General features: G+C 44.0%; 1 protein-coding gene across 1 annotated transcript; it reads right to left on the bottom strand.

Moving 5' to 3' along the window:
• Positions 1-242: 242 nt before the first annotated feature.
• On the bottom strand, positions 243-26489 carry DCLK3 (doublecortin like kinase 3). The gene is made up of 5 exons (XM_008060609.2): positions 26433-26489; positions 24220-26093; positions 7160-7292; positions 5177-5344; positions 243-850 (listed from the first exon to the last, which is right to left on the bottom strand). Exons 2-5 carry the CDS (start codon positions 25666-25668, stop codon positions 657-659), a joined length of 1944 nt encoding a protein of 647 aa, XP_008058800.1. The 5' UTR covers positions 25669-26093; positions 26433-26489; the 3' UTR covers positions 243-656.
• Between the last annotated feature and the right edge of the window lie 407 nt (positions 26490-26896).

Below are 26896 nucleotides of genomic sequence, written 5' to 3'. Positions count from 1 at the left end.
CAGAGGCAAGAATGACTCGATGATATCATCTTTCCACTTTTCAGACTGCGACAAATCTGATTTTTGGTAAGACTGAAATGCTAGAGACCAAGAATGACATCCTAAATACACAGAGCTTGCCAGTTAGCCAAGTGTCCATCACATTTATCTGTAGACATAATCAGCTTCGGGAGACATGCCTGAACTATAATTCCCTGGCTCTCCTCATCAGCATTAAGTCATCAGAGTACAGACCCACTTCTGTTATTCAAAGCATGTTTTATTAACACAGAAAGACCACGATGCACCTTATTAAATTCATGGTGGGGGGGAGTTTAGACTCTGGTAAGCACCACTCCTGTAGTACAGAATGAACTTGGTTATACAGAGAAAGCAAAACACATCATTATTACCAAGATTCCTCACTGATGACAATTCTTACACCCCCCAAAAAAATGTTTTAAAGACTTTAGATATACAAATCTAAAAATATGTTATAACATTTAACATGAAGACTAAGTTTATTTATTTTTAATATGCTTTAAACTCTATTGAGTGTCTCTCACTCTGATCCTCCTGTTACACAAAGAGCCCTTTCATTGTTTTTCTCTCTGACTTCTCTCCTTTTCTCTGTCCTTGAGCAGAACTGGGGGCTGAGAAGATGTCTGCGACTGTAACTACGATGCATGCTCTGCGACCCTCTTGTGCTGGCTCCGGAAGTGGCCCTCGCTGCCGGGGGACACATCCTTTTGTAGGTTCACCATGCTGGTCTTGCCAGCCGTTTCGATCCAGGGATGCTGAAGAACTTGGTGGGCTGTGTAGCGCTTCTTGGGGTCTACCACCAGCAGCCGGCTCACCAGATCTTTGGCAGCTATTGGGGAGACAAGAAGGGGAAAACATAATGAACGCAGGTGATTCCGAAGTTTTCTTCCCCATACAGGAAATAAGGACATAAACATCCATGTTAGCCCTGCAGGCTGGCCAACATATTCTAGATGAAAAGGCGCTCCCATATTCCAGAGTGGCTCAGACCAACAGAAGATGGGGACATCTACATCTGCACCATCCACTTGTGATCACTGAGTATTTGAAATCTGGCTACTGAGGCCGAGGAATTTAATTTTATTTTACTTATTTTGAATTAATTTCCATTAAAAAATTTTTTTTGGTTTTTTTTGTATTATTATAAAATGTGGGGTTTTTTTTCTATTTTATTTTAAATTTTTTATTATAAAGATATGGGGTACAATTCAGGGTTAGGTATACAAATGTTGATTATGCAGGTACCCTTGTTGATGAGGTATGCCCCTCCCTCCCCAGCAGTTTCCCTCAACTGCCAATCTCACCCCCCCCTTACAGTTTCTCACTACTGCCAATCCCTTTCTTATATTATAATTTCCATTTAAATTTAAATAACCATGGATGGTCAGGAGCTACTGTGTTGGACAGCACAGTGCTGGAGAATGTGTGTTCATTTCTCTAGAATCACTGGGCCAAGCCCACCCCTGACATCCAAGACACCCAGGGCAAGAGAACAAATGGAAGCCACATCCACATGTCTATAGACTTTAACATTCTAAATCAAAACAACAGGTTGTTAAATAAAATGTTTAATCTTCCTAAGTCAATAAATATGCCTGCATATTGACAAAACTGAAAAAGAAATGTGTTAAGAAATCTAAGGAGTAAGTGGAGCAAATTCAAAATTAATTTCACTTTCCACACAAGATCATGCCTCATTCTAGAGAGGTGCAGTGACACCTGGTGGGCCAGGTGGCAGGTAAGGAGGAGAAGAGACTTCTCCCTGGCTTGCTGGTTCTCCCTTCCCGGTTCCTTGAGGCTGCCTTTCCACTTAAGAAATGCACAGGGGCCAGGTGCAGTGGCTCAAGCCTGTAATCCCAGCACTTTGGGAGGCCAAGGCGAGAGGAATGCCTGAGCCCAGGGGTTTGAGACCAGATGGGCAACTTGGTGAGCCTTCGTCTCTACAACAAACCAAAAAATTAGCCGGGTGTGGTGGCATGCACCTGTAGTTCCAGCTACTTGGAAGGCTGAGGCGGAAGGATCACCGGAGCCCAGCAGGTCATTAGGGTGGCCGTGAGTGTGCCACTGCACACCAGCCTGGGCGATGGAGTGAGACTCCAACTCAAAAGATAAAACTTTTAAAAATGTTTAAAACACACAGGAAGAAAAACTACTCTTTTTTTGCCTTTATTGAGGAGTGCTTTTTACTCAAGATCAGCTGTTCGTGCACCAATCACCTCCTCCCCTATACCCATGTCTAGCACCTCTTAAGAAAAGAAGTCATAGACTTCTCCTGCTCCAGTCAATTCAAGCTGGGCAAATTCTGTCCACAAAGTGCTCCAGCCTCACCCCTGCCAGCATCACTCCTTCAAGGTCTTCAAAGGACTCATTAAAAAGTGGACAAAAGACATGAATAGACACTTCTCAAAAGAAGATATACAGGCAGCCTACAGATACATGAAAAAGTGCTTAGCCTCTCTCATCATCAGAGAAATGCAAATCAAAACGACATTGAGATACCACCTAACCCCAGTAAGAATGGCCATCATTAATAAAACAAACAACAACAGATGCTGGTGAGGATGCAGAGAAAAAGGAACGCTTCTACACTGCTGGTGGGAATGCAAACTAGTGCAACTTCTTTGCAAGACAGTGTAACGGTTTCTGAAAGAATAGAAATTGATCTTCCATATGATCCAGCAATTCCCCTATTGGGAATATACCCAGAAGAGCTGAAATCATTCTGCAAAAAAGATACCTGGACACGTATATTTGTTGCAGCTCTAAATCACAACAGTAAAAACATGGAATCAGCCATGTTGCCCATCGAAGCTGGACTGGATTTTAAAAATGTGGTACATATACACAATGGAATATTATGCAGCCATAAAGAAGGACAAGCATATGGACTTCACAGCAACTTGGATGAATTTAGAGTCGATCATACTCAGTGATCTATCACAGAAACAAAGAACAGAGTACTATATGTTCTCACTCATAAGCGAAGCTTGAACAATTATAATACTATAGGAAAGGGATTGGCAGTAGTGGGAAACTGTCAGAGGAGGGGAGGTGGGATTGGCAGTTGAGGCAAACTGCTAAGGGAGGGAGGGACATACCTTATCAACAAGGGTACCTGCATAATCAACGTTTGTATACCTAACCCTGAATTGTACCCCATATCTTTATAATAAAAAATTTTAAATAAAATAGAAAAAAAAAACTCAGAAGCTGAAAGGCCAAATTTCAACTGAGAATTCTCAGACTCTTATGTATGAGTATGAATAACTGGACACCTGAGCCAACTACTTGGCCATCATTTGGCATAGTGGGAAGAGACTGGAAAGAAGTCACAAACCTTGGAAGTAAGGCTGGGACAGGGAATCCAGGGGTCCCAATGAAGTAGTCTAGAAGAGGGGACCTGGGTTCAGAGGACACATTCCTTTGGTCCGACAGTGTCCTCAGTCTGTGGGAAGGAGTATGGCCAGAGCAGAGCCCTCCATGGCCTGGGGCCCAGGACAGGGACCACCCATGCCCAAATTTAAGGATGGTGCTGCCCAGAACTTTCTAAAATGATTTTTAGTCCTTCCCCAGTTGCCACTGTCTTAATCATCTCAAGACCCTCACTCTCCCTGTGGCAAGTCACCCTCTACCTACCTCATTTAAGAGGAGAAAACAATGAAGTGCCTGCCTTCCTTCACCTCCGATCCCCGTGAGGAGATAGAGGCTGGGAATGGAAGCAGTCCAATAATTAATTTTAAATGGCATGTTTAGGGGAAATTGAAAATAAAAAGCTATCACTCTCATGGTACTTTTTAAGCTAAAGACTTAGACTCAAAATCCCCAATTACCTAGTTCTCAATTTTATAAGAGCAGTAAGTAGTATAGACAAATCAGTAGAGACAAAGGGGAAGATTCCATCTGGAATCAAATGGAAGTGAGGGCCAGCAGAGAGGAGAACCAAGCCTGCTTCCAGGTCACTAAAAAAATAACTGAGACCTTTACCCCTTGCCTTGCAGAGGCCCTGTGCCCAAGTGTGGCTCCACAGGGCGCTTGGTTACACACATGTGAAATAAGCATTTTCACTCTGTTCCATTCGTAAACACTTCTGTTTATGAGAGGGGACCCAAAAAGAACTGAAATTATCTTTTGGAGGGTGGGCCCCTACAGTACTCTCTGAATTTGTTCCTCTGGATCAAACAATCAACCAAAGTTTTTATCTGGAAGTTTTGATAAGGTTGTGTCATGATTTGCAGAAGAAATGCCCTGATTTGTGGCAAATAAGTGACTGGTTCTTCCACCATGACAAAGCACCTGCACACACCACACTGAGTATTCAGGAGTTTTTGACCCCCATGCCCCATTCTTTCTAGTCACCTGATCTCGCCCGATCAACAATTTTTGTCTCCCTGGATGAAAAAGTCCTCAAAGGGAAACATTTTGTGATGTGGAAGAGGTGAAACAAAAATGGCAGAAGCACTTAAAGGCATCAAAATTGATGAGTTCAAAAACTGTTTTGAGCAGTGGGAAAAGCGTCTTGATAGGTGTATTGCATCAAATAGAGAGTACTCTGAAAGTGACTGAAGTTGGCCATTGCCTTGCTAAGCTATGGTGTGGCCATGTGCTCTTTGAGCAATGTCTAGACCATGTTTCCTGGCTTTGGCCCCCTCCCCTACCTTGGGGAGGTGAATCTCCTCTTTGTCTCTCTCTCTCTCTCTCTCTCTCTCTCTCTCTCTTTCTCTCTCTTTCTCTCTAATTTACTTTCTAAATAAACTATTTTTTCCTAATCTAAAAAGAAGGAAAGAAAAGAACAGAAAGTGACTGAAGTTTAAACACATAATAATAAATAATAAATAAATTCCAGTTTCGGGGGGTTCCCCCTTGTATAAGATAGCCTTTCTCTTTCCAAATGGGAGTCACTATGTTTGTTTGTTTGTTTCTGAGGTTCTCTAACTGCCTTAAGGAACAGCACCTAGTGATTGCCACTGGGGAGGTTTGACTTCTTCATTAAATCTCAAAGCAAGGAATCATGTTTCTGGAGTGCTACACAAACCTTCATGAAACTACTAAGGAAGTAAAGAGTGAAGTATAGCATGTTGACAACCCAACTGACCTACGCATCTGACCTGAAAGTCATCCCCCCTCCTCTCCTGCAGGAAGAAGCCCCAAATCTCACCATCAGAGATATTGTCCCAGTAAGGGGGGAGGAACTCGAAGTGGCCCAGCTGGATGATGTTGAAGAGCTCGTCCTGGTCCCTGTCCGGGCTGCGGAAGGGAGGGAAGCCACACAGTAGGATATAGAGGATCACGCCGGCGGCCCACATGTCCACCTCCAGTCCATAACCTATGCAGACACAGGCAGAGACACAAGCAGACCTGAGACCAGACAGGGTCACATGTGATGAAATGAATGACGGAGATTTGTGGTTCTAAATAGATTCACGTCACAGACGACCCCAGCTCTCAGTGACCGAGAGCCGCTTTCAAACACGTGGGTGGGCTTTCCCGCCCAACCACGGTTTCCCTTGCTGCCAACTCCTACACAACAAGAGGTTTATGCCAGAGTTGCTCAAAGGAAAAGACAACACTTAGAAGCTTGAATTTGGAAATTAGAGCTTCATTATAGTCATCAATGACCCCTCTGGGCCAATTTTAATGGGCTTTTCTCAGTTCTCAACTATCTTTTCATGCTTAGGAGGGGCTGACTTTGCGGGGCCTCCTCATGCTCTTGAAATGTGCCCCTTGGCCTCTGTGACATTGCACTTTGCTAATCCTCTTCCTGTCTCTGAAATGCCCAACACTCTGCTGAGGCCTCCTGCCTTCTCTTACCCCAGAATTCTTGGCCTACCTCAAGAATCTGTCCTTGCTGGCATCACTAAGGAGCTCATTCATTATCTTGCTAGTTCAGCCACCATCTCTGTGTTGCAGAGTCTCAGAACTAAATGTTCAGCCCAGATCTTCACTTCCTTGCCAACTGGACAACTCCGTGTATTCATCCAATATCTGTCTACAAAGTCAGCGTGTCCAAAATTTAACTCACCCCATTCCCCTATCTCCCAAACATTTAGTCTCAGAACTAAATGTTCAGCCCAGATCTTCACTTCCTTGCCAACTGGACAACTCCGTGTATTCATCCAATATCTGTCTACAAAGTCAGTGTGTCCAAAATTTAACTCACCCCATTCCCCTATCTCCCAAAAGAACTTTCCTTTCAAACCTCCTATTTTAGTTAGTGCTACCACCAATGTGTGGTTTTCCCAAGGGTTCACACTGCCCGTTTACTTTCCTTCTTCTCTTATCCCGTTCATTAATGCTTCCATTTAAATGTCTATGGTCCCTCAGTATTAAGCTGGCCACACCAGGTCTAAATGCCTCTGCCTAGCCTTCCCATCAGTGGAGAACCTATTCAACCTACCCAACCAACTATATTTCTCTCTGGTCCACTGAGTCTTATCTTCTCAATGTCTCTACCATTCGACCACATGCATGTTCTCATCTCCTTGTCTCAGTGTTTCTGATGCTTCTGCTGCTAGGAAACTACCCTCCCTTCTCCCTAGCACCCAACAGACAACGCATCCAGAGTCTTCCCATCTCACTCCTGATTCCTCCAGGAGTGTGGCCGTAGTAAACCATCATCCATATATTTGGAGCCACAAAATAATTATTACAAATCCCTTTTTACATATTTTACAGACTGTATCACTAAAACAGTTTATTAGATCCTCAAACAATATACAAGCAGGTAATAAATACTCATGGAGTTTGAAATGGAATCTCCTTTTTCTCTAAATGCAAGGTTCATGAAGAAATGTTTAATCCGATGATTATAAGGATGGTTTCAGTTCTCTCCCACTGGAAGTTGCCTTGGGCCAGTGGCCCAAATAGCCTTGCTTGCTTGAGTTCCCCCCCCAATTCTCCATCATCTTTTACCTCCCTATCCTGCGTACACATGCACGTGCACACACACGCACACACAAACACACACACATCAATACATCCTCTGTAACAAGGGCAGCTCTGATAAGGAAATTAAGGTTCAAGCCCAAGCCTTAGTGCCAACTCTGAAATTTTTAACTCTTCCATATTGAAAACTCTTAAATATTAAAACTAAAACATATTAAGTGAGCTAGAGTCCCACAGAGACACATGCAGCACTTACCTTTCTCAGAGAGAATCTCAGGAGCTACATAAGTTGGAGTCCCACACACAGTAAATATAGGTCTCACCACAAGCTTTGCAAGTCCAAAATCAGCCAATTTCAAGGTAGTAGATTTGTCCTCATTTCGCTGAACCTGTAAGAAACCAAAATCCGCAAACCACCGAAATTGTGATGAAAACAAAGAAGGAACCCTAATGAAACAAGTATACAAGGTCAAGATAAGCAAACAATCAACCTATATGGGCTTACAGTTTAGCCCAACACTGACAAATCAACTTGACCTCAGTGACAAGTGCTCTCATTTTCAACTAAAGAACCAATGAGTTAGATGTACTGTGCCATCCAATATGGTAGTACCATATTGCCGTGAATGGCTATTTAAATTTATTAATTAAAATTAAGTTAAAATTTTGGTTTCTAGCTGGATGTGGTGGTATGATTCTATAATCCCAGCTACTCAGGAGGGTGAGGTGGAAGGATCACTTGAGCCCATGAGTTTGAGACTAGCCTGGGCTACATAGTGAGTCTCATTCTCAAAATAAAAAAATCAGTTACTCAGCTGCACTAGGCACATTTCAAGTGCTCAAAAGCCACCTGTAGCTTGTGGCTACCATACTAGACAACGCAGATAGAGAACTTTTCTATCAATGCAGAAAGTTCTACTGGAGAGCGCTGAGTTAGAACCAGGATAGATGACAATTTAAGCATAGACTAGTTTTCCTGAGAACTAGAACATGGCTGTGTGTAACGCAAAGGCTGTGGGGGGCGGTGAAGAACTTGAAATTAAAGTGAAGAAGCAGACAAGTAGGAGGATGTTAAATACAGGCCTTCACTGGGAGGGATGGGAGATTATTAATCAAACAGGTTTACAGTCTTTGAATAAATCCATGCCCAAGACTTATAACTAGATTGTCTTGGACAAATTTCTTTACTCATCTGAGTCTTCAATTCCCCATTTGTTAAAAACAGTGGGGGTGACCATTTCCAGCAAATGGGCTTAAGTCAGGAGTTCCTGTCTATGTCTGTAGTCTACCTAGAAAAGTATTAGCCCTAGGGTGACTGTGGGATATTGTTAGATCTGGACTGTTTCCCTCTATACCTGGCTTCTTTTTTACAACCTTCCTCAGGAAGTGGCCTCTGGCCAAGGCTGGGCTCTGAAGGGTATGTACATTTCCAGTAATGAATCTTGGGAGGCAGGTGGCCAAGCAAAACTGAGAACAATGTAGTTGTCAGGCTTAACCAACTTAATTGTAAACCTCATGTAGGAATTTGAATAATTAGCTTGATTGCTTAGATTATAAAACTGCTTGTACTTTGAGAGGGGGAGGGGAGAAGATTGCCTGAGCTCAGGGTTCGAGACCAGCCTGGACAACATGGAGAGACCTCATCTCTACGATAAATCAAAAAATTAGCCAGGTGTGGTGGCGCATGCTTGTAATACCAGCTACTTGGAAGGCAAAGCAGGAGGATCGCCTGAACCAGCAGGTCAAGGCTGCAGTGGCCATGAGTGTGCAACTGCACTCCACCCTGAGCAATAGAGTGAGACTGACTCAAAAAAAAAAAAAAAACTGCTTGCTATCGTGCCCTGAAGGGTGGATTCTTCACAGACCTATCAGAAGGCCATCAGTGCCTCCTGTAAGTTTGAATAAAACAATGTCTTCCCCTACTAGACCTCCGGGTGACTTCAGAATAGGTGAATGTTACGTGCAAGTCTTCTCAGATTTAGAGTTAACACATTACAGTGGCAAATAGTCCCAGTTTGCACTGAACTTCCACTAGGTTTTAGAGAAGGGTGCAATGTCTTTTTTTTTTTTTTTTTTTTTTTTGAAATAGAGACAAGACACAGCTACCCTCATTCTGAATGAATACAGAGACGACTCAACTCCTCCCTCCTTGTCCCCTTGAAAACTTATCCTACTTGAGTCTCATTTTTTCAAACAAGTCCAGGTGATTGGCTTTCTCATCTCTGGTAAACCAATTCCCACTGCCAAGTTAGCATGTCCTGCCCTCCTACCCCACAAGGTATTTGCATCGATGATGATGATTGTTAGGAAAAGTTGGGTCTTAATCTAAAAGATAAATCTTCAGCAGTAAATGTAGCAAATATTTATGCCACTGTGCAAGAAATAATAATAAAACTAAAGGTACATCCTATTTCACAGGAAGAAAGAAATAAGCACAACAAGCAATGAGTATCAAACCCAGCATACCTTGCAGCAAGTAAAAGGTGAACTAGTACCCTCACGCCGGAGACGCAGTTGTCCACCTTGGGGAAATGTTAAATAATCAGGCACAAATCAAAACTCTGGCCTCCTTCAATACCAGCTAGTACCCACACAAGGAAAGTTGAAAAGTCACTGTCCAGATCTTATAGAAGCTGATGGCTCAGACCAAAGGTAAACCATGCAATTAATTAAATAGCTACATGAAAACTTATTGGGATAAACCTTATCCAAGCTTATCCAAGCAAGAGACTCATTGGTGCCCCCACAGCTATAGGAAAAAGTATCAACTTGTCTGCAGGCACACACCTAGGCATCTGTCCTGGAACTGGGGCAAAGGTTCCCAACTTTCCTACCGATACCGGGGGCGGGCAGGCAGTGGGGGAAATCTGCTTTCCTCTGGGCCCCATCAGAGTCATGGGTAACACCAGGAATGACACAGTGGAGAAGCCTTTCCCCCACTTGCTTTGGTTCCTGGCAGTGAGCTCACATCTCTATAAGCAGCATGTGTCTTAATTACTTGAGCCTGAGCCACCACTAGACAATTTGATCAATGTCTCCATAATTAACCTAACCAAGTGGAAAAGCATATATTTAGAACAAAAATGAAATTCTGCTTGGTCTGTATATAGAGACAGACATTGCCCAAAAGAGGACAACAGGAGTAATTACTAGAATAATTTAGACTAAAAAATCTAGTTTGGAAGGAATGGAAAACAAAATAGCATGGTGCCTAGAACTTCCAGCTGGATCGTCTACATGAATCACATTGGTTGGGTAATTGCTGAAAAAATTTGTCCCTCATGAATATTTGTAAATGATCAGCCTTAAAAGCATATGGCTGAGGTAATACACCAAGATAAGATGTGTGTTCCTATCACAAAATAACTGAAACATCCCCTTCCTCATGGAATCCCCCAGTTCCAAAATCCAGCTCCAGAGAAATTGTAACAAAGTAAATGTTTCAGAAACTCGGATTTTTACTTTTTTGAAAATTTACTATGTTAAATGTCTAGTTATTGACAAATATATTTTCAAAATGCCAAATCTGTTTTTAAAGTATTGTATTGATATGGAGACCAGCTATTGTCTGTCCATATTGCCAGACCCCCTAGAGAAGGGGATGGCAAGGGATTGAGAAGGCTCTCACATACTCACATTCCTGAGAGCTAACAAAAGGGGCGCTTCCCCGTATCTCCTATGACTCCCAGTAAATAACTTCAAAGAATCCTTAACTTCCCTGCAGACTGTGCCCAATGAACTGAGAGAAATAAATTCCCATTTACTCCCTTTTCTTAGTAATGACAGGTTTGAATAATATAGCATTGAAGTAATCATAAGTCTTGCGATTTGTATAACTTCTTTATCAACGTAATTGTAAGTCTTGTGATTTGTATAGCTTTCGTGCACAACAACACGTAGTCATGAATGATGTCTTAGGCCTTGTTAACTCCCTTCATGCTACACTGTTACTGATAAAAAGCTGTAAGATATTCCTCTGGCAACTGGTGCCAGGAAACGCAGACCATAAATGTCATGACTGACAAAATCCGTGACTTAAGTTCTATACAAGGCTCTGCTAGTCACGTAGTCAACGTATAGATACCAACAATCCTAAACTTATAAAAGAGAACTGTAAAGCCTGAAGGGTGAACAGAACCATTTAGAAAGGCCAGGAGCCCGACTCTGCTCCCTGGATTCAAATTCAGAAATAAACTTCTTTCTACCAGTCTCCTGCCTCTTGATGTATGGGTGTCAGGGTTAGCAGCCAGCTGAGTGTTACTTAGACTGTAACAGTATGGGCCTGTGTAAAATGTACAATGTCTCCTCTCATCTCTTGTAGTTTTGCTTTTCTCTTTGAGTCTCAGGATCATCCCTGAGTAGTAACCATCACGTGAGCGGAACCCAGGGGTGGTTAGGATCGGTGATGTTGTTCGTTCTTTCCAGAAAGTGGCCCCAGACTGCTCAGTGCTTTGAATTCTTTGGTCTCCAGCTTAATATTCTTCAATGTTATCACACTTTTCACCTACATAAACAGCTTAATTATATGTGAGATCATACACCGACCGTACAAGTTTGGTGAAAGGACAGAACCCAAAATGGAATTTCTCTGGTCTCCTTAAGCTCATACACAATAATTCTTTCTGGGAACCCTGGAAGAGTCACAGGACATTGAGATTAACATCTAAGAATCTGTCTTTCAGCTACCAGCTCTGCCCTTCTCATCCATTTGGCTGACCCACCCATCCATCCAGTCAAAAACGGACCCCATCACCACAGCAACAGTTCCTAGGTTTACCTGCCCCCTTCCTGACAAGGGAGCACAGACCACCACCGCATCCCCATCACCTCCAGTGAATACTTGCCGCCCCCAAAGAAATTTTAAAAGCCCCTCTTCTCAAGCACTTACTGTCATGCTTTCTTTAAGCGCTGGCCCTCTCTCCAATCTTGAAGAGGTGGATCCACCCTCTCTCTCTCTCTCTCATCTACTTTCTAAATAAACTATCTTTCCCAATCTAACTTCTGCGCAATTCTTTGCCATACCCACAGCACCACCACACTGACATAACATTTGATTTTTCAACAACCACCTCACATTCTTGACTTCACAACAGTTCCTGCCTTAATCCTTGAAATTAAATGAGTGTCTGGGCAACTTGGCGAGACCTCATCTCTACAATAAATCAAAAATGAGCCGGGCGTGGTAGCGCACGCCTGTAACTCCGGCTACTCGGAAGGCTGAGGCAGAAGGATCGCCAGAGCCCAGTAGGTCGAGGCTGCGGTGGCCGGGAGCGGCCACTGCACTCCAGTCTGGGCAACAGAGTGAGACTCCAACTCACAAAAAAAAGAAATTAAATGAGTGATGTCCTCCTGGAATAATTCTTCCTCCTAGAATCTGCGGGACTTCTGAGACCATCGAATTCAAACCTTCTCCCAAACAGAAAACTCATCTACAACATCTTCCCAGCAGACTCCCACCCATGTCCGAATGAAACTTCTAAATGGAAAAGATTCCATAACTTTATGCAGCGGTCCCTCCCATTTATGACCAGCTCAACCTGTGAGGAGATTCACCCCACGTTCATTCAGAAGTCCACCCCCACCCGTTTTCGACATCTGCCCTCCCAGGTGACCCCAAATAAGGACACATCCCTCCAAAAATGGGAAACAAGTGCCATGATCCCCCAGCTCACCTCTGGTTTCTCCAAGTTAGCATCTGTGGTGGTTAATGTTAGGTGTCACCTTGGTGGGATTAAGGAATGCCTAGAACTGCTAAGGCATCATTTGGGGATATGTCTGTGAGAGTGTTTCCAGAGAAGACTGGCATGTGAGCTTGTGTGGGCCAAGTGGGGAAGATCTGCCCTCCAAGTGAGGGAACAGCATCCAATCAGCCATGGTTCCAGGTAGAACAAGGACATCAGAACTCCAGGATCTCCAGCCTTTGCACTCCAGGACTTATGCCCGTGGCCCTGGGTTCTCAGACCTCTGGACTTGGACTGGGCCACTCTACCTGCATCCGAGGGGCACCAGCTTGCAGACAGCCTGCCTTGGGACTTCTCAGCCTCCATAATCGCGTAAGCCAATCTGCTAATAAATCCCCTCTCATCTATCTCCATAAATGTATATTCTATTGGTTGTCTCTCTGGAGAGCCTTGATGGATGCAGCAACCAAGGATCCTCCAACAAATCCTTACCCATCACCCTCCCTCACTCCTCCCTGCTCTAAATGCAGCCCTGGACTAGCGTCATGGGCCTCCCTTGGGAGCTTGTTAGAGCTCTCGGTCACCCAGACCCACAGCGTCAGAATCTGCATTTCTACAGGATCCCAGAGAGATTCGTCTGCACAGTCAAGTTCTAGATGGTCTTCATGTCATCAATGTCTCTTTTGGCAAAGAGTGCACAGTACTGAACACCCACACTCCAGGTGTGACTCGATCAGGGCACTGGACCTCAGGACTCTCAGCTGGCCGAGCACTGGGTGGTCATCAAGGCAGCCAGAGACCACATTAAATGTTCCACTTCAATGTCCCTGACTCAGAAAGCCTTCCCTAGGTTGGGTAGGAGCCCTTACAGAGCCCTCTTTGCGCACATCTCACCTTGCCCTCACCCCCCATCTCCCTGCCCCTATCTTCTGGTCTGTCTCAACCTGAGGCTGTGGGCCATGTCTCTACTCTGTTTCCAGCTGTCCTCTAACTGGAAGGGTGTTAAGAGATGACTTCACAGCCGGGCTTGGTGGCTCAGCCTGTAATCCTGCGCCTTTGGGAGGCTGAGGTGAATGGATTGCCTGAGCCCGCGGGTTCGAGACCCGCCTGGGCAGCGAGACCTCATCTCTACAATAAATCAAAAAATTCACCGGGCGTGGTAGCGCATGCCTGTAATTCCGGCTACTCGGAAGACTGAGGAGGAAGGATTGCCGAACCCAGCAGGTCGAGGCTGCAGTGGGCGGGAGTGGCCACTGCACTCCAGTCTGGGCAACAGAGTGAGACTCCAACTCAAAAAAAAAAAAAGAGAGAGAAATGACTTCACACAACACTATAATGACTGTTACCTGTGTACATTCACCACCCCCTTTCCCAGACACACCAAAATGTCCTGCTGAATCCAAGTGATCCATATTATTTGCATAAGCATCCAGATAACATCTGGATAACCTCACAGCTCCAAGAGGAATCTTTATTTTTCTGAACAGTCCTTCAATTTAAATGTGATCTTGCAATTTTCATCTCCAAACACAAGATGGCAGCAGAGTATAAACCAAACAACAAGCAGCGCCTTAAAATTTAAGACAAGGGCAAAGTTTTGTGTTTTGTTTTTTGTTTTTGTTTGTTTATCTTTGGCAACTTCTTACTTGAGCCTGTACTTTTTCACTCCAAGGTCCATTTTCAACTGGCTATGATGACTGAAATGATCTGAAAAACCAATTCACATTAAAATGCCAAGACCTAAACTCAATTTACATTACAACAGTAAAAGACACCATATTACCAAAACAAAGACTGGAAAACTCAGTGGGGACAGAGTTTTCCCTGAGACTTTTCACATGACATGCCTATGACATGCTTTTAGTGTATATATTGTACCATCTTTTTGCTCCTTAATTAAAGTCCCATATTCATTCAACAAATAATTATATGCCTACCAAGTGACAGGCACTGTTCTAAAGACTAGAAATAGTGTAGTGAAAAAACAGACAAAGGCCTTTGTCTTATGAAGCCTCCTCTCTATTAATATACATTATTCAAATAAATATGTAATTTCAGGTAGTGATAAGTGTTATGAAAAAGCAAAAGTGAGATAAAGACTAGGTTGCCTAGTACTGATAACTATACATAGCTGTTTATTTTAAAATGCAACTTAAAGTTCAGTTCCTAAGACACCCAAAGCACATTTCAATTGTTCATGTGGCTAGTGGTTACCATATTGTCCGCTGCAGATATAGGACATTCCCATTATCACAGGGCATTCTATTGAACAGTGCTGGCACAGACAGTGGCAAGAATTGGTATTTTATTTTATTTTTTGAGTTGGAGTCTCACTCCGTCATCCAGACACACTCACGGCCACCCCCAGCATCGACCTGCTGGGCTCTGGCGATCCTTCCACCTCAGCCTTCCAAGTATCCAGAAACTACAGGCTCGCACTACCATGCCTGGCAAATTTTTTTTTTTTTTTTTGAGTTGAAGTCTCACTCTGTTGCCCAGACTGGAGTGCAGTGGCCGCTCCCGGCCACCGCAGCCTCGACCTGCTGGGCTCCGGTGATCCTTCTGCCTCAGCCTTCCAAGTAGCTGGAACTACAGGTGTGTGCTACCATGCCCGGCTAATTTTTTTTTTTTTGATTTATTGTAGAGATGAGGTCTCACCAAGTTGCCCAGGTGGGTCTCGAACCCGCGGGCTCAGGCAATCCACTCACCTCAGTCTCCCAAGGCGCGGGATTACAGGCTGAGCCACCGAGCCCGGCTGACTAATTTTTTTTTTTTTTTCATTTATTGTAGAGACAATGTCTCACCAAGTTGCCCAGGCTGGTCTCAAACCCGCGGGCTCAGGCAATCCATTCACCTTGGCCTCCCAAAGTGCTGGGATTACAGGCTAAGCCACCCAGCCAGGCCATGGAGTTGGTATTTTAAATAGGGTAGATAAGGAAGGACTCACTTAGGAAGTAACATTTGAAAGAAGGCCAGAGTGAGCCATATCAAAAGAAGTGAGTTCCTTTTCAATATAGTTTTAGAAGTCCTAGCTGGAGCAATCAGACAAGAGAAGGAGATAAGCAGTATCCAAATAGAAAAAGAGGAAGTCAAGTTATCCCTCTTTGTAGACAACATGATTCTATACCTCAAAAACCCAAGAGAATCTGTCAAAAACCTCCTTGCACTGATAAAAGACTTTGGCAAAGTCCTAGGGTATAAAGTCAGTGTGCAAAAGACAGTCACATTTCTATACATCAACAATAAACAAAAACCCAAATAAAAAGCACAATCCCATTCACAATAGCCACAAAAAAAAAAAAGAAATACCTTGGCATCTTCCTAACCAGAGACATGAAAGACCTTTACAATGAAAACTACAAAACACTCCTCAAAGAAATCAAAGATGACAGAAACAAATGGAAAAATACTCCATGCTAATGGACTGGAAGAATCAACATTGTTAAGATGTCCATCCTACCCAAGGCAATCTACAGACTTAATGCAATACCCATTAAATTGCCAGCAGCATTCTTCTCAGACCTGGAAATGACAATACAAGAATTCATATGGAAACATAAACAACCACAAAGCGCCAAAACAATCCTCAACAAAAAAAGTAGAGCAAGAGGTATAAAAAGCAGACTTTTTATACTCTATTATAAAGCTACAATACTCTATTATACTCTATCCTAGGTTTTAAACTCTATTATAAAGCTACAGTAATCAAAACAGCCTGGTATTGGTACAAGAACAGGTATATATACCATTGGAACAGGATAGAGATTGCAGAAGCAAAACCTCAATTTCTCAACCAACTCACCTTTGACAAAGCCTCCACCATCAATGACTGGTGAGAGGAGAACCTATTCAGTAATGGTGTTGGGAAAACTGACTGACCACATGCAGAAGATTTAAACAAGACTCCTACCTATCACCATACACAAAAATCAACTCTAAATGGATCAAAGACCTAAATGTAAAACCTCAAACTATAAGAACCCTAGAAAATGCAGGAGAAACCCTTATGAAAATTGGAAAAGGCAACCAATTCCTGATCAAAATCCCAAGTGCCCATGCCATAAGAGATAAGATAGACAAGTGGGACCTCATTAAACTGACACGCTCTGCAAAACCAAAGAAATCACCAAGAGAGCAGGGAGACAGCCCACAGACTGGGAAAAAATATTTGCCAAATGTTATGTCTGACGAAGGCCTAACATCTAGGATCTACAAGGAACTCAAACATGCTGAAAATAAAAAAAAATCCCCATTATAAAGTGGGCAAAAGATATGAATAGACAGTTCTCAAAAGAAGACATACGAGCAGCCAACACATGCATGAAAAAATACTCAGCCTCACTAATCATTGAAGTAATGCAAATCAAAGCCACACTGATATCCATTCCAGATGGCCATCATCAATAACTCAAAAAACAACAGATGCTGGAGAGGATGTGGCGAAAAGCGAACACTTCTACACTATTGGTGGTAGTGTAAACTAGTACAGCCTCTGTGGAAAACAGTGTGCCAATTCCTAAAAGATCTAAAAATCGACCTTCCACAAGGCCCCACAATCCCCCTACTGGGAATATACCCGGAATAACTCAAATCGCTCTCTAAAAAAGATACCTGCACACGTATGTTTATCACAGAATTGTTCACACTAACAAGAACATGGAACCAACTGCACTGCCTATCAAGAGAGGACTGGATTTTTTAAATGTGGTACATATAGATGATGGAATATTACACAGTCATAAAGAAGAACAAAATCATGAACTTCACAGCAACCTGGATGGATTAAAGTCTATAATACTGAGTGATCTTTCACAGAAACAAAGAACTGAGTACCACATGTTCTCACTCATAAGCAGACTTGAACAATTATTGTAATACTCTAAGAAAAGGATTGGCAGTAGCGGGAAACTGCCAGGAGAGGAGCAGGGGCGGGGGGATTGCAGTAGTGGGTATCTGCCTGGGGAAGCGGGGGCACACCTCATCAACAAGGGTACCTGCAAAATAAACATTTGTATACCTAATCCTGAATTGTATCCCACATCTTTAAAATAAAAATAATAATTAACAAATAAAATAAACAATACATAAAAATAAATTTTAAAAAGAGGAGTGAGTCTTCAGGTGGCCAAAACAGCATGTGCAAAGGCCCAGGAACTTGCATGGCACAATGCAGGAAGAGCAAGCAGCCGTAGGAGCAGAGTGAGTGAGGAGGTGAGCTTTGAGAGGAAGAAAGAGGTCATATCATGCAGCAGCTTCTAGGCCATGGAAACGAACTTGACTTTTACTCTGACTGAGATGGGAAGCAAAGGCAGCCCTGAGCATAGAATTCACTGTGGTGCACTGTCTTTTGACCCAGTGTCTGGTTCAGAGGTAGCTAGCCCAGCTGACAGAAAAGTGGACTCTGGACCGTAGGGGTTTCCTGAGTTGAATTTGATAGCCTCATCTCTAGCAGCACATTGTACTCCTCCGCCTAGTTAACCAATCAGATGATCACCTCAAACTCAAGATGCTGAAAAGTGATTTCACGCGTACCCTACTCTTTTCCCAGAGTTCCCCAACCCAGAGACCGGTTCCATCATCATATAAAGATATTCTCATGTCTCCCAACTTAAAAAGGCACAACACTCATTTTCTCTGCAATCTTCTTCAGCTACTTCCAATTTCTATGATATCCTTCTCTCTCTCTCTCTCTCTCTCTCTCTCTTTACACACACACACACACACACACACACACACACACACACACAGACACACACACACACATTCACACAAAGAAAGAAAGCGAGGGAGAGCCTTGAAAGAAGTGTCTGTGCATACCATCTATAGTTTTCCACCTTCCATTCCATCCTGAACTCAGTCAGACTCATCCCCATAATGATGCCGAAATTGCCCTCGTCCATCAGAAAGATGGGGCCACAACTGACTCAGTTACAGGCAGAAACGTCAGTCCTCCTTGGGTCCTCTCTTCCCTCATCTACCACATCCAATCTACTCACAAATCTTGTCCTCACCGTTAGGATGACCACTTGCCCCCACCTCTACTGCAGCCCCCAATACCAAGCCACCCTCATCTCTTGCTGGGACTACGGCAGTGGGCTCCTCCCTCTTTCCCCTCTCCCTCCCCTAACACACAGGACATCCAGAAGAAGATGTAATAGGACCTGAGAGTTTCATGTTAGGACCATTAGATGACTAGACCTCAGACACTGGGAACTTGTTAAAGAGATTTATTGAGCTGCTACCTCGCCTTGAGGACATTTTGAAAATAACTTTAAAGAGTTTTAAAAACTTAAGATTAGATCCTCAAATGGCTCACAAGAATACTCTCTCTTAAAGAAGTGACAGCACGTGAGCACAGTTGTTTTGAGAGCACTACAGATTGCTGTTATTTGCCTTTACAGTGAGATGACCTCCAGGACTCCTTGGGGAAATGAAATCACAGTACTAGCATATACTTACCAAGTTTGATAAATATGAGTCATGCTTTAAACGTTGCCTATGTTGTTGATAATTTGCTGCAGACAGTAATTACTATCCTTTTAGGTGGCTGTTTCAAAAGGAACTCACAGAAGAAAGAAAACGTCAATTATCAAGATGACCCAGTATCTACCCGGGAGTTTTAGCATGTGCCTGTAGTACTTGGAAGACTAAGGTGGAAGGATCACCTGAGCCCAACAGGTAGAGGCTGCGGTGGTGGTGAGCACGCCACTGCACTCCAGCCTGGGCGATAGAGTGAGACTCCATCAAAAAAAAAAAAAAAAGATGACCCAGTATATCTAGAATTTTGAAGACTTGAAGAGATTTCCTGAAACTCACCTCACTTAGGGAACACTTTTTTGGCTATATAGCAGCCAGACCCTGGATAATATGCATGGCCACTGAGTGTACAGATACTTTTATTTTCCTAGAAACTGCTGAAATGGATACTGAGAGCCACTCTCACCAATATAAACCTGAAGTCACCACTGAAATGTTTCCTGGCAAGAACACATCCTGCAGTTCCAGAGAGAAGTTCTAACTCTTATATAGCAGTATTCTCACTGACTTGATCAAAGTTTGGACTTAAAGGTCTATATCACTGTACTTTTCCTTCAGTGATCGCATGTTATTGTTGAAGCCCACATCTCTTCATTTTATTAAGTATAGCTTAAGATTTGCTTCATAGCTCTTATCAATTTTTTAAAATAATGTGATTGGTATATAAATGCATTCATAAACATTTGGACCATTAATGAGAAGATGTGTGGTGTGCACCCCCATCTTAGAGGCTGAGGAAAGGAGATTGACATCGGATCTGGCAGAAGACAAGTGTCCTGATCAGGGAGAATTATGCATTACAGAACCACGGACTCAAATAGCAATAATCAGCGGGTCCTCGTGTTTCAAAGAGGTGGGAAAAGAACTTAGGGAATTCAGATCAACAAAATAATTGAAAGGGTTTATTGTAGAGGAAGAATGAGCAGGAAGTATGTATGTCTCTAGTCACTTTTATCCTTCTAGATTTTCTTGGCACCTTTGGAGACACCAGCCACTGCCCTGTCCTAGTCAATCCTGCAGTTAAATATATAGATAAATCCGTCCCTTCCTAGAACCAACAGGAGGCCAGAAAGAGGGGACGACCTCTGTCCACAACCAAGCTGTGACCTGTCCCCACAATCCCCACTGCCATCTTCTCGATTCCAAGGGTCTCTGCTCCAAGCATTTCAGAGCTGTAAGCACCTGGGTGGGGGGTGGGCAGGACTGGGGAAGTGACACCCTCTATGCCAGTCAAGGTGCAGAAGCCTGCCCACCCAGCTACGACTTCCTTTCAGCCCTGTTTCCAGAGGGGGAACCATCCTTCTCTTCCCCTTATCCTGGGAGAGACTTTCTCAAATAACCCTGCTCATGTCTGACTTCTCCTAAGTCTCTTCCCTCACTCTGCTCACCCAGCTTACTTTGCCAGATATGACCACTAAACCACTGGCTATAAATAAGCTGGCCTGTGCCCTTCCCACTCCATGTGAGCTGGTCTGATGATGATCACTGCTCTGGCTCCTGTTTGCTTCCTCCTCTCCTGCCTCAGGGGCCAGCCAGCACCACCCACTGTATTCCAACCCCTCCAAGGGAGCACACACTGGCAGAAGAAGTAATTAACACCAATATTTCTGCAAGCTGGAAATTCTTATAATTAAAATTTCTTTTGTAAGACCTCAGGAGTCTAAATAACCCTAAGGGAAGAAAAGCACTAGGACCTTATCAGGAAATGTGATCAGTAGAAATAGATGAACTGAGCAATATAGGACTAAAATTTTACTCTAAGGCCCAATTATCAGATATAAATATTTCTGTTGATTAAAACAACACGATAAGCTTGCTGTATTCACTAAGAGCTTTTAGCACATACAGAAAGTCTCTAAAAGCAGTAAGTAACAATCAACTGTGTAATCAAAAGTTAGTGCTAACATAATCACTTTCCTAAGCTTAGCAAAGACAGGTCTTAACAGAGAGTGCAGCCATCCATCCAAGAAAGACGCAATTCGTTTGACAATACAAAGCTCAACACAAGTGCAAAACACTAACTTGAAGGCAACTGGAAAGCACTAATGGAGAAGCAATAGTCACCATGGTGAGATCTACTAATATTAAATCTTAGAAGACCAAGCAAATTTGCAATGTAATTATATCAGCAAGTTTAGAGATGACATCTTAGTAAACGCAGATGATGACTGAATTGTTAAATCCAACATTATCCATCTCTGTCTGAAAAAACGGAAAAGTGCTGACATTAGATAGCATTTAGACTTCTGACATAACAATATGTTGAACTTTACTCACCCAGAAAAAGGACAAACATGTTTTATAAATGTGACAGGCCTGTCCAACTTGATAAATGCAAGCTGACAAATTATCCACAGGAGAGCAAATATATTAACCTATTCCACAAAAGATGACTTGAGCGTTTTACAATTTCTGAAGAAGCCATACCACCATTAAAAAGTGTTTTGGCTTTCTTTGAAATCACAGAAGAGGAAAGGCCTACATACCAATTAGGATCAACACCAGTAAACAACTCATGTGTTTAGGCTGAAAAATTATCTACTCTACAGTTTACCCAACCCACCCCTAACACACATACACACACACACTCTCTCTCTCTCTCTCTCTTTCTCTCTCTCTCTCTCTCTCTTCCTTGCCTCAAAGCACTAAAAGCATATATACACTGACATTTAAATCCATGAAGAATTGCCACGTGACTTTCCAGGCAATTAGTTTGTCCATACTAAATATACTAAATATATTCCTTGCAGTTTTTCTAGTTCCTCACACAAACTTCCCCATGCAATCAAAAAATGGTGCTAGCTTTCTCCATTTCAAAAACTGCTGACAAGTATGTCCCTTCACATAAGTGAGAACCTCTATTGCCCAAGAGAGGGGCCGACTCAACAGATTGATTCTAGAACCTTGTTGGAAAAAAATGCAAGCTAAGCTGTCTCCAAAAATAAAAAAAAAAAAAGATCTTATGGGGCAAATGATGTCATTCTACATATTTGAAAACTTGTATAACTGTTAAAATGCTTTAGCAGACACAAGCCTGAAATGTTGAGCTCATGAGACCTACTCAAGTCTCTCATCTGAATCTCTCCTGCTTAGACAATTCATTGAAAACGGCAGAGAGTTGTTAAAGAGTAATGCTCTGTTGCAATTCTAAAGTGTCCATAATAAACAGTGCACAGCACATTGCATATGGGAAACATTTGGGCTTAGACCCAAAAGACAGAAACAATCAAAAAGCAAGTGAAGAAAGGACAAGAACACCCAGCTAATGCAAAACTGAAATTTTTCAAAGAGAGAGCTGTGTGATGGTAATTCAGACCACTCAGGCAACCAGCCCAATTGCTTCTGCGATTTTCTATGAATTTGTACAGAAACAAGGTTGTTTGACTCAGTGGTTAACGTAGACCTCATTCCACCAGATAATTAGCTTGGCTCACTCAGTGTTTCAACCTGCTTGTGGGAGCAGTTTACAGACAGATGAATGCACTGGGACGATGTTTCCAGGGTGGGTCTACAGCTGTGGGAATTAAAGGAAACAGTCCCTCTATCCATACCCCCCCACGTCCCCCAAAAATATGGCCCATTGGGATCATTGTCTCCGTGCCTATTGCTCCATCTGCAGCAATCTGGCTTGGAAGCCTTCCTCATGTCATCCACCTTGAAATGAGCGTTGTTTTTAACATAATAACAGTGATGGTAGCTTCCACTAATGGAATGCTTGCTACTTCCCAGGCAGCAAGCTATGATCTTCATGCAGTCATCCAACTAATATTTACTAAATATCTCCTGTGTGACAGAACTGTCCTGGGTTTTGGAACAGACTGAATAAAACAAAGTCCTTGCTGTCATGGAACTTTCTTTCCAGTAAGAGGAGAAGGAAGACAGAAAACTAAATGCAGAATGTAGTAAGTGGTGACAGAGGCTATGAAAAAAGAAGTCGGGGTAAGGGCACCAGAGGGTAACATTGTGAGGTATGTTGTCCTGACAAAGACCACCAGGAACACACTGCAGTCAAACACATCGAGCTCATCGACTCATTGCAACAAGGGAGAACACACACCACTGGGATCTGGGCATCAAGGTTGGACTTATTATACATAACATCTGAGGTCTGTTAAGGGATGGGGAAGAGGGTTCCAGAAAGTGCGGTTTTGGTCTGGATTGTATAGTGTCAGCACGTGAGGTAATTCTTAAAAATTCTTATGTGCAGGTGGGAAGAAGGAAGCAAGGCAGTCAATCACTCATAGTAGCCAAAAGGGGAATGAATGAATATATGGCCGTATGTGTGATCTGGACAATATTCATCTTTTCATCTGCATCTGGACATTCTTATAAAGGGGTTTTGCTTTTGTCTAACTCATCATGGTCACAGAGTGGCCTTATCTGATGTTGCTGATCTGTGAACTGTTTGTGCTCAGCCAGAGAATACCACAGCCCAGAGAATAGTGCCACTCCCCACTGTCAGGGGTTGTTTTTCTCTTTCCCATGCTCACTCTGCACTCAACCTTCCCAGATAGGTACCATCACCGTTTCTCCCGTAGAGATGAGAAAATAAAGACCTGGGGAGGAGAAAGAATTATCCTAGAGCAAGAAACTAAGAAAGCCAAGATTCAAACCCAGGTTCTGTGACTCTAGCTCCAGGCCTCTTAAGCACTACATGCACAGATCCCTACAGCACTACACCTCTTGTGTTCCTGGGCAAAGCGTTATCTTCAAAAGGGCTAGAGGTGCATCTCAGCGGCAGAGTGGATGGTGGACACAAAGCCTAAAGGGGAAGCTGCCACCAATAGACATCTGGGTACCGAGGTCCGAGGATGCAAGTGGCCAGGAAATTAAATCCACATGGTCATTGTTATCTTCCAGGATTTTTCTTTTAGGGATGAGGAAACATTTTCCATTTTATTTACAGCAGAAGGTTTAATATTTTAACAATTTAATCCATGCCAATTTATCTCAGCAACTTATAAACTATAACTAAAATTTTAAATACTGGAACAAGTATGTAAAGTAACATAAAGGTAATGTTCTAGCTCATGAGGGTAACAAATGCAATTCATGTTTATTTTGACCCTCTCCCAGAGCATCAAAAATGAGGGCTTACCAAAAGGTTTTCTGGTTTGAGGTCTCGGTGGACAATGCTCTTGTCGTGCATGTGGACGAGGGCCTTACATAAGTCCATGATCATGAGAGCAGCATCAGGCTCCGGGAACTTCACACTTTCTATGATGGCATCAAAAAGGTCCCCTCCCTGCACGTACTCCAGGATGAGGTAGATTTCCGTTTCTGTCTCATAGACTTCATGCAACTTCACGATGTTGGGGTGAGAGAGGCTCTGGATGATCAAGATCTCACTGTCCACCATGTCCTCCTTACCCTTGAGTCTGGACTTGTCAATGATCTTCATCGCGTAGGCCTGCCTGGTCTCACGGTGCCTGCACTCCTTCACGACAGCAAAGTTCCCATCCCCAATGACCCGGCCAGTCTCATAATGCTTTTCCACATTGGCCGCGATGATGCCCACAGGCCGTGGCTTCCGGCCACTGGGCCGCTCTGACTTGTTCTCCTCCGGCTTCGTCTTGGGGTCCTTTTCTACCCTTCCAAGTTGGTCATCTCTGAGGGCCGTCTTTCTCCCTCCTGACACGCAGGACTTTTTCTCCTTCTCTGCCTCCTTGTCTTCCCCTCGGGTCCTGGGGAGCTTCTCGAAGCCAGCCTGGTGCTCTCTCAGGAGCCAGCCACCATGCTTGCTCCTGCAGATGTGCCTGGGATCTTTCTTTGCTTCCCTGGATCCTTCCTCTGTGGCTGGTAGAACTTCCACAAGGTCCTTCTTGGTCTTGCCTGCTCCTTGAGGATGGCTTTCCTGATCCTCTGGGTCTCTGTCCTCTTTCTTCTCTGTGATTTTGCTGGATCTCCTCAGCTCTTGAGTGGGATTTCTGGGGCTCCTATGGCTGTCACCCTTCCACCCTTCCTCTCCTCCTGCAGGGTTAGCCTCAGGAGACCTTCTGCAGCTTCTTGTCCTCACCAGCTTCTCCACGTCATACCTTGGGCACTTCCCCATGTCCAGCTCGCTGGTGCCCAGGGAGAGTCTCTCCTTCTGCAGGCCCTGCTGGAGCTCCTTCTCTCTCTTGCACTTCTCGCATCTGATAATCTCACCGGAGGTCTTTTCAATCTCCACCCCCAGGTGTTTCTCTCCCCTTGCATTCCTCTCCTCCAGAGTGGCCTCCCTGGGTGGCTTACTTCCAGGTTCAGGCTCCCTTTTCCCCCTCACCCACTTCTTCTGGGACTTCGCTCTGTCCTCCAGCGCCGGCTCCACGGGGGTCTTCCCCTGGTGCCCAGTGGCCGCCTTGCAAGCTGCAGCCTCACTGCAGCTCTTGGTGGTCTCAGTTTCCCCACAGCGGTGGTCCCCTTTCAGAGCCTTGGTATACAGCCTGCTCCTCAGCCTAGGAGAAGGGGCACGGCTGTGCTGGGCCAGTGTCAGGGCCCGGGCCTTACTGGGGTACAGTTCTTCTATGGCCACCTGAATGCTCTTCAGCGTCAATGGTTCTTTACCCATGGCTATGAAAGCATCCCCTTCCCTGAAGAAATCAGTGACGCTCCTGATTTCCCTGCCCTTGAGGTTAAATAGTTTCCTCACACGATCATTCTTCCATCTCGGGGATCCCAAGGCTTCTGAGATGTCTGCTAGGAGCTGCTCGAACGTCTGCACCGACCGCCTGTTGAGGAGGAGAGTGACCTTCCGGAGGGGCTGCCCGCCCAGCTTCACCACGGTCACAACCCTGGGCTTCAGTGGGCTGTTCTCAGTGTGGGCCGAGTGAAGGCCATTGCGGGGGCTGAACAAGGGCACGACAGGACCACGTGGCCCTAGGAACGGTTTCTCCAGATTCCCTCGGCCAGCAGGTAGCCAGGAGCCTTGCAGTTTCCGTTCTGTGATCCTTGAGCTTAAATATTTTAGAGAATGATCACAAAATCCTTGCTGTCCTGCAACAGGAAAAAGACAACACGGTATTAGTCAAGATGAGTTCAGAGAGCTCTTTGGCCTTCCCCAAAACTTTCCTGAAGGTTACTGATTCTACTATTCACATTTATAAGTGTGGCCTCTGAGGGTCTGTTTGAAGTGATGGAGGCTTGATACTAATACTTAGGTCTAATCTCCAGTCTCTTCTATGGAACACCATGAGTACAGAACAGAGTCAGCATCGGGCCTGCAGCGGTTTCTTTAGAACCCACAGGGATCCTCAAGAAGGGCCACACCTCAGGAGCCCTCTCCAGTTAAGGCCTGACTCTGTGAACATTCCAGCCACTCCAAGATAAAATGACCCTTAAGGATCCATGACTGAGATGAAAGGGCAGAGTTTGCTGCCCAGGAAACACCAATAAGAGGCAGGAACATTCCAGAACTATAAAAAATCCAAATGTGGCCAGGCACGGTGGCTCACGCCTGGAATCCCAGCACTTTGGAAGGCTGAAACAGGCTGATTGCTTGAGCCCAGGAGTTTGAGACCAGCCTAGGCAATACAGCAAAACCTGTCTCTAAAAAAATTTTAAACGAATTAGCCATGCATGATGGCACATGCCTGTAGTCCTAGCTACTCAGGAGGCTGAGGCAGAAGGATTGCAAGGATTGCCTGAGCCCAAAAGGTCGAAGCTACTATGACGTGTGATCATCATGATCATGCCACTGCACTCCAGCCTGGGCAACAGTGAGACCTTGACTCAAAATAAACAAATGCTACCTCTTTGCCAAGAACAGTTTTTTTTCAGTTTGACTTTGAACTCACTGG

This window comes from Carlito syrichta, unplaced genomic scaffold, assembly GCF_000164805.1.
Source record: "Carlito syrichta isolate Samal-C Ts95f unplaced genomic scaffold, Tarsius_syrichta-2.0.1 Scaffold304673, whole genome shotgun sequence".
Lineage (NCBI taxonomy): Eukaryota > Metazoa > Chordata > Mammalia > Primates > Tarsiidae > Carlito > Carlito syrichta.
This window is presented reverse-complemented; position numbering and strand designations above follow the sequence as displayed.

Coding starts and splice junctions, on each gene's coding strand:
- DCLK3 (XM_008060609.2), bottom strand. CDS start 25,668: ATGGGTAAAGAACCATTGACGCTGAAGAGCATTCAGGTGGCCATAGAA. Junction 7,293..24,219: donor TCAAACCAGAAAACCTTTTG/GTAAGCCCTCAT, acceptor GGTTTCTTACAG/GTTCAGCGAAATGAGGACAA. Junction 851..5,176: donor CTGGGACAATATCTCTGATG/GTGAGATTTGGG, acceptor TCTCCCCAATAG/CTGCCAAAGATCTGGTGAGC.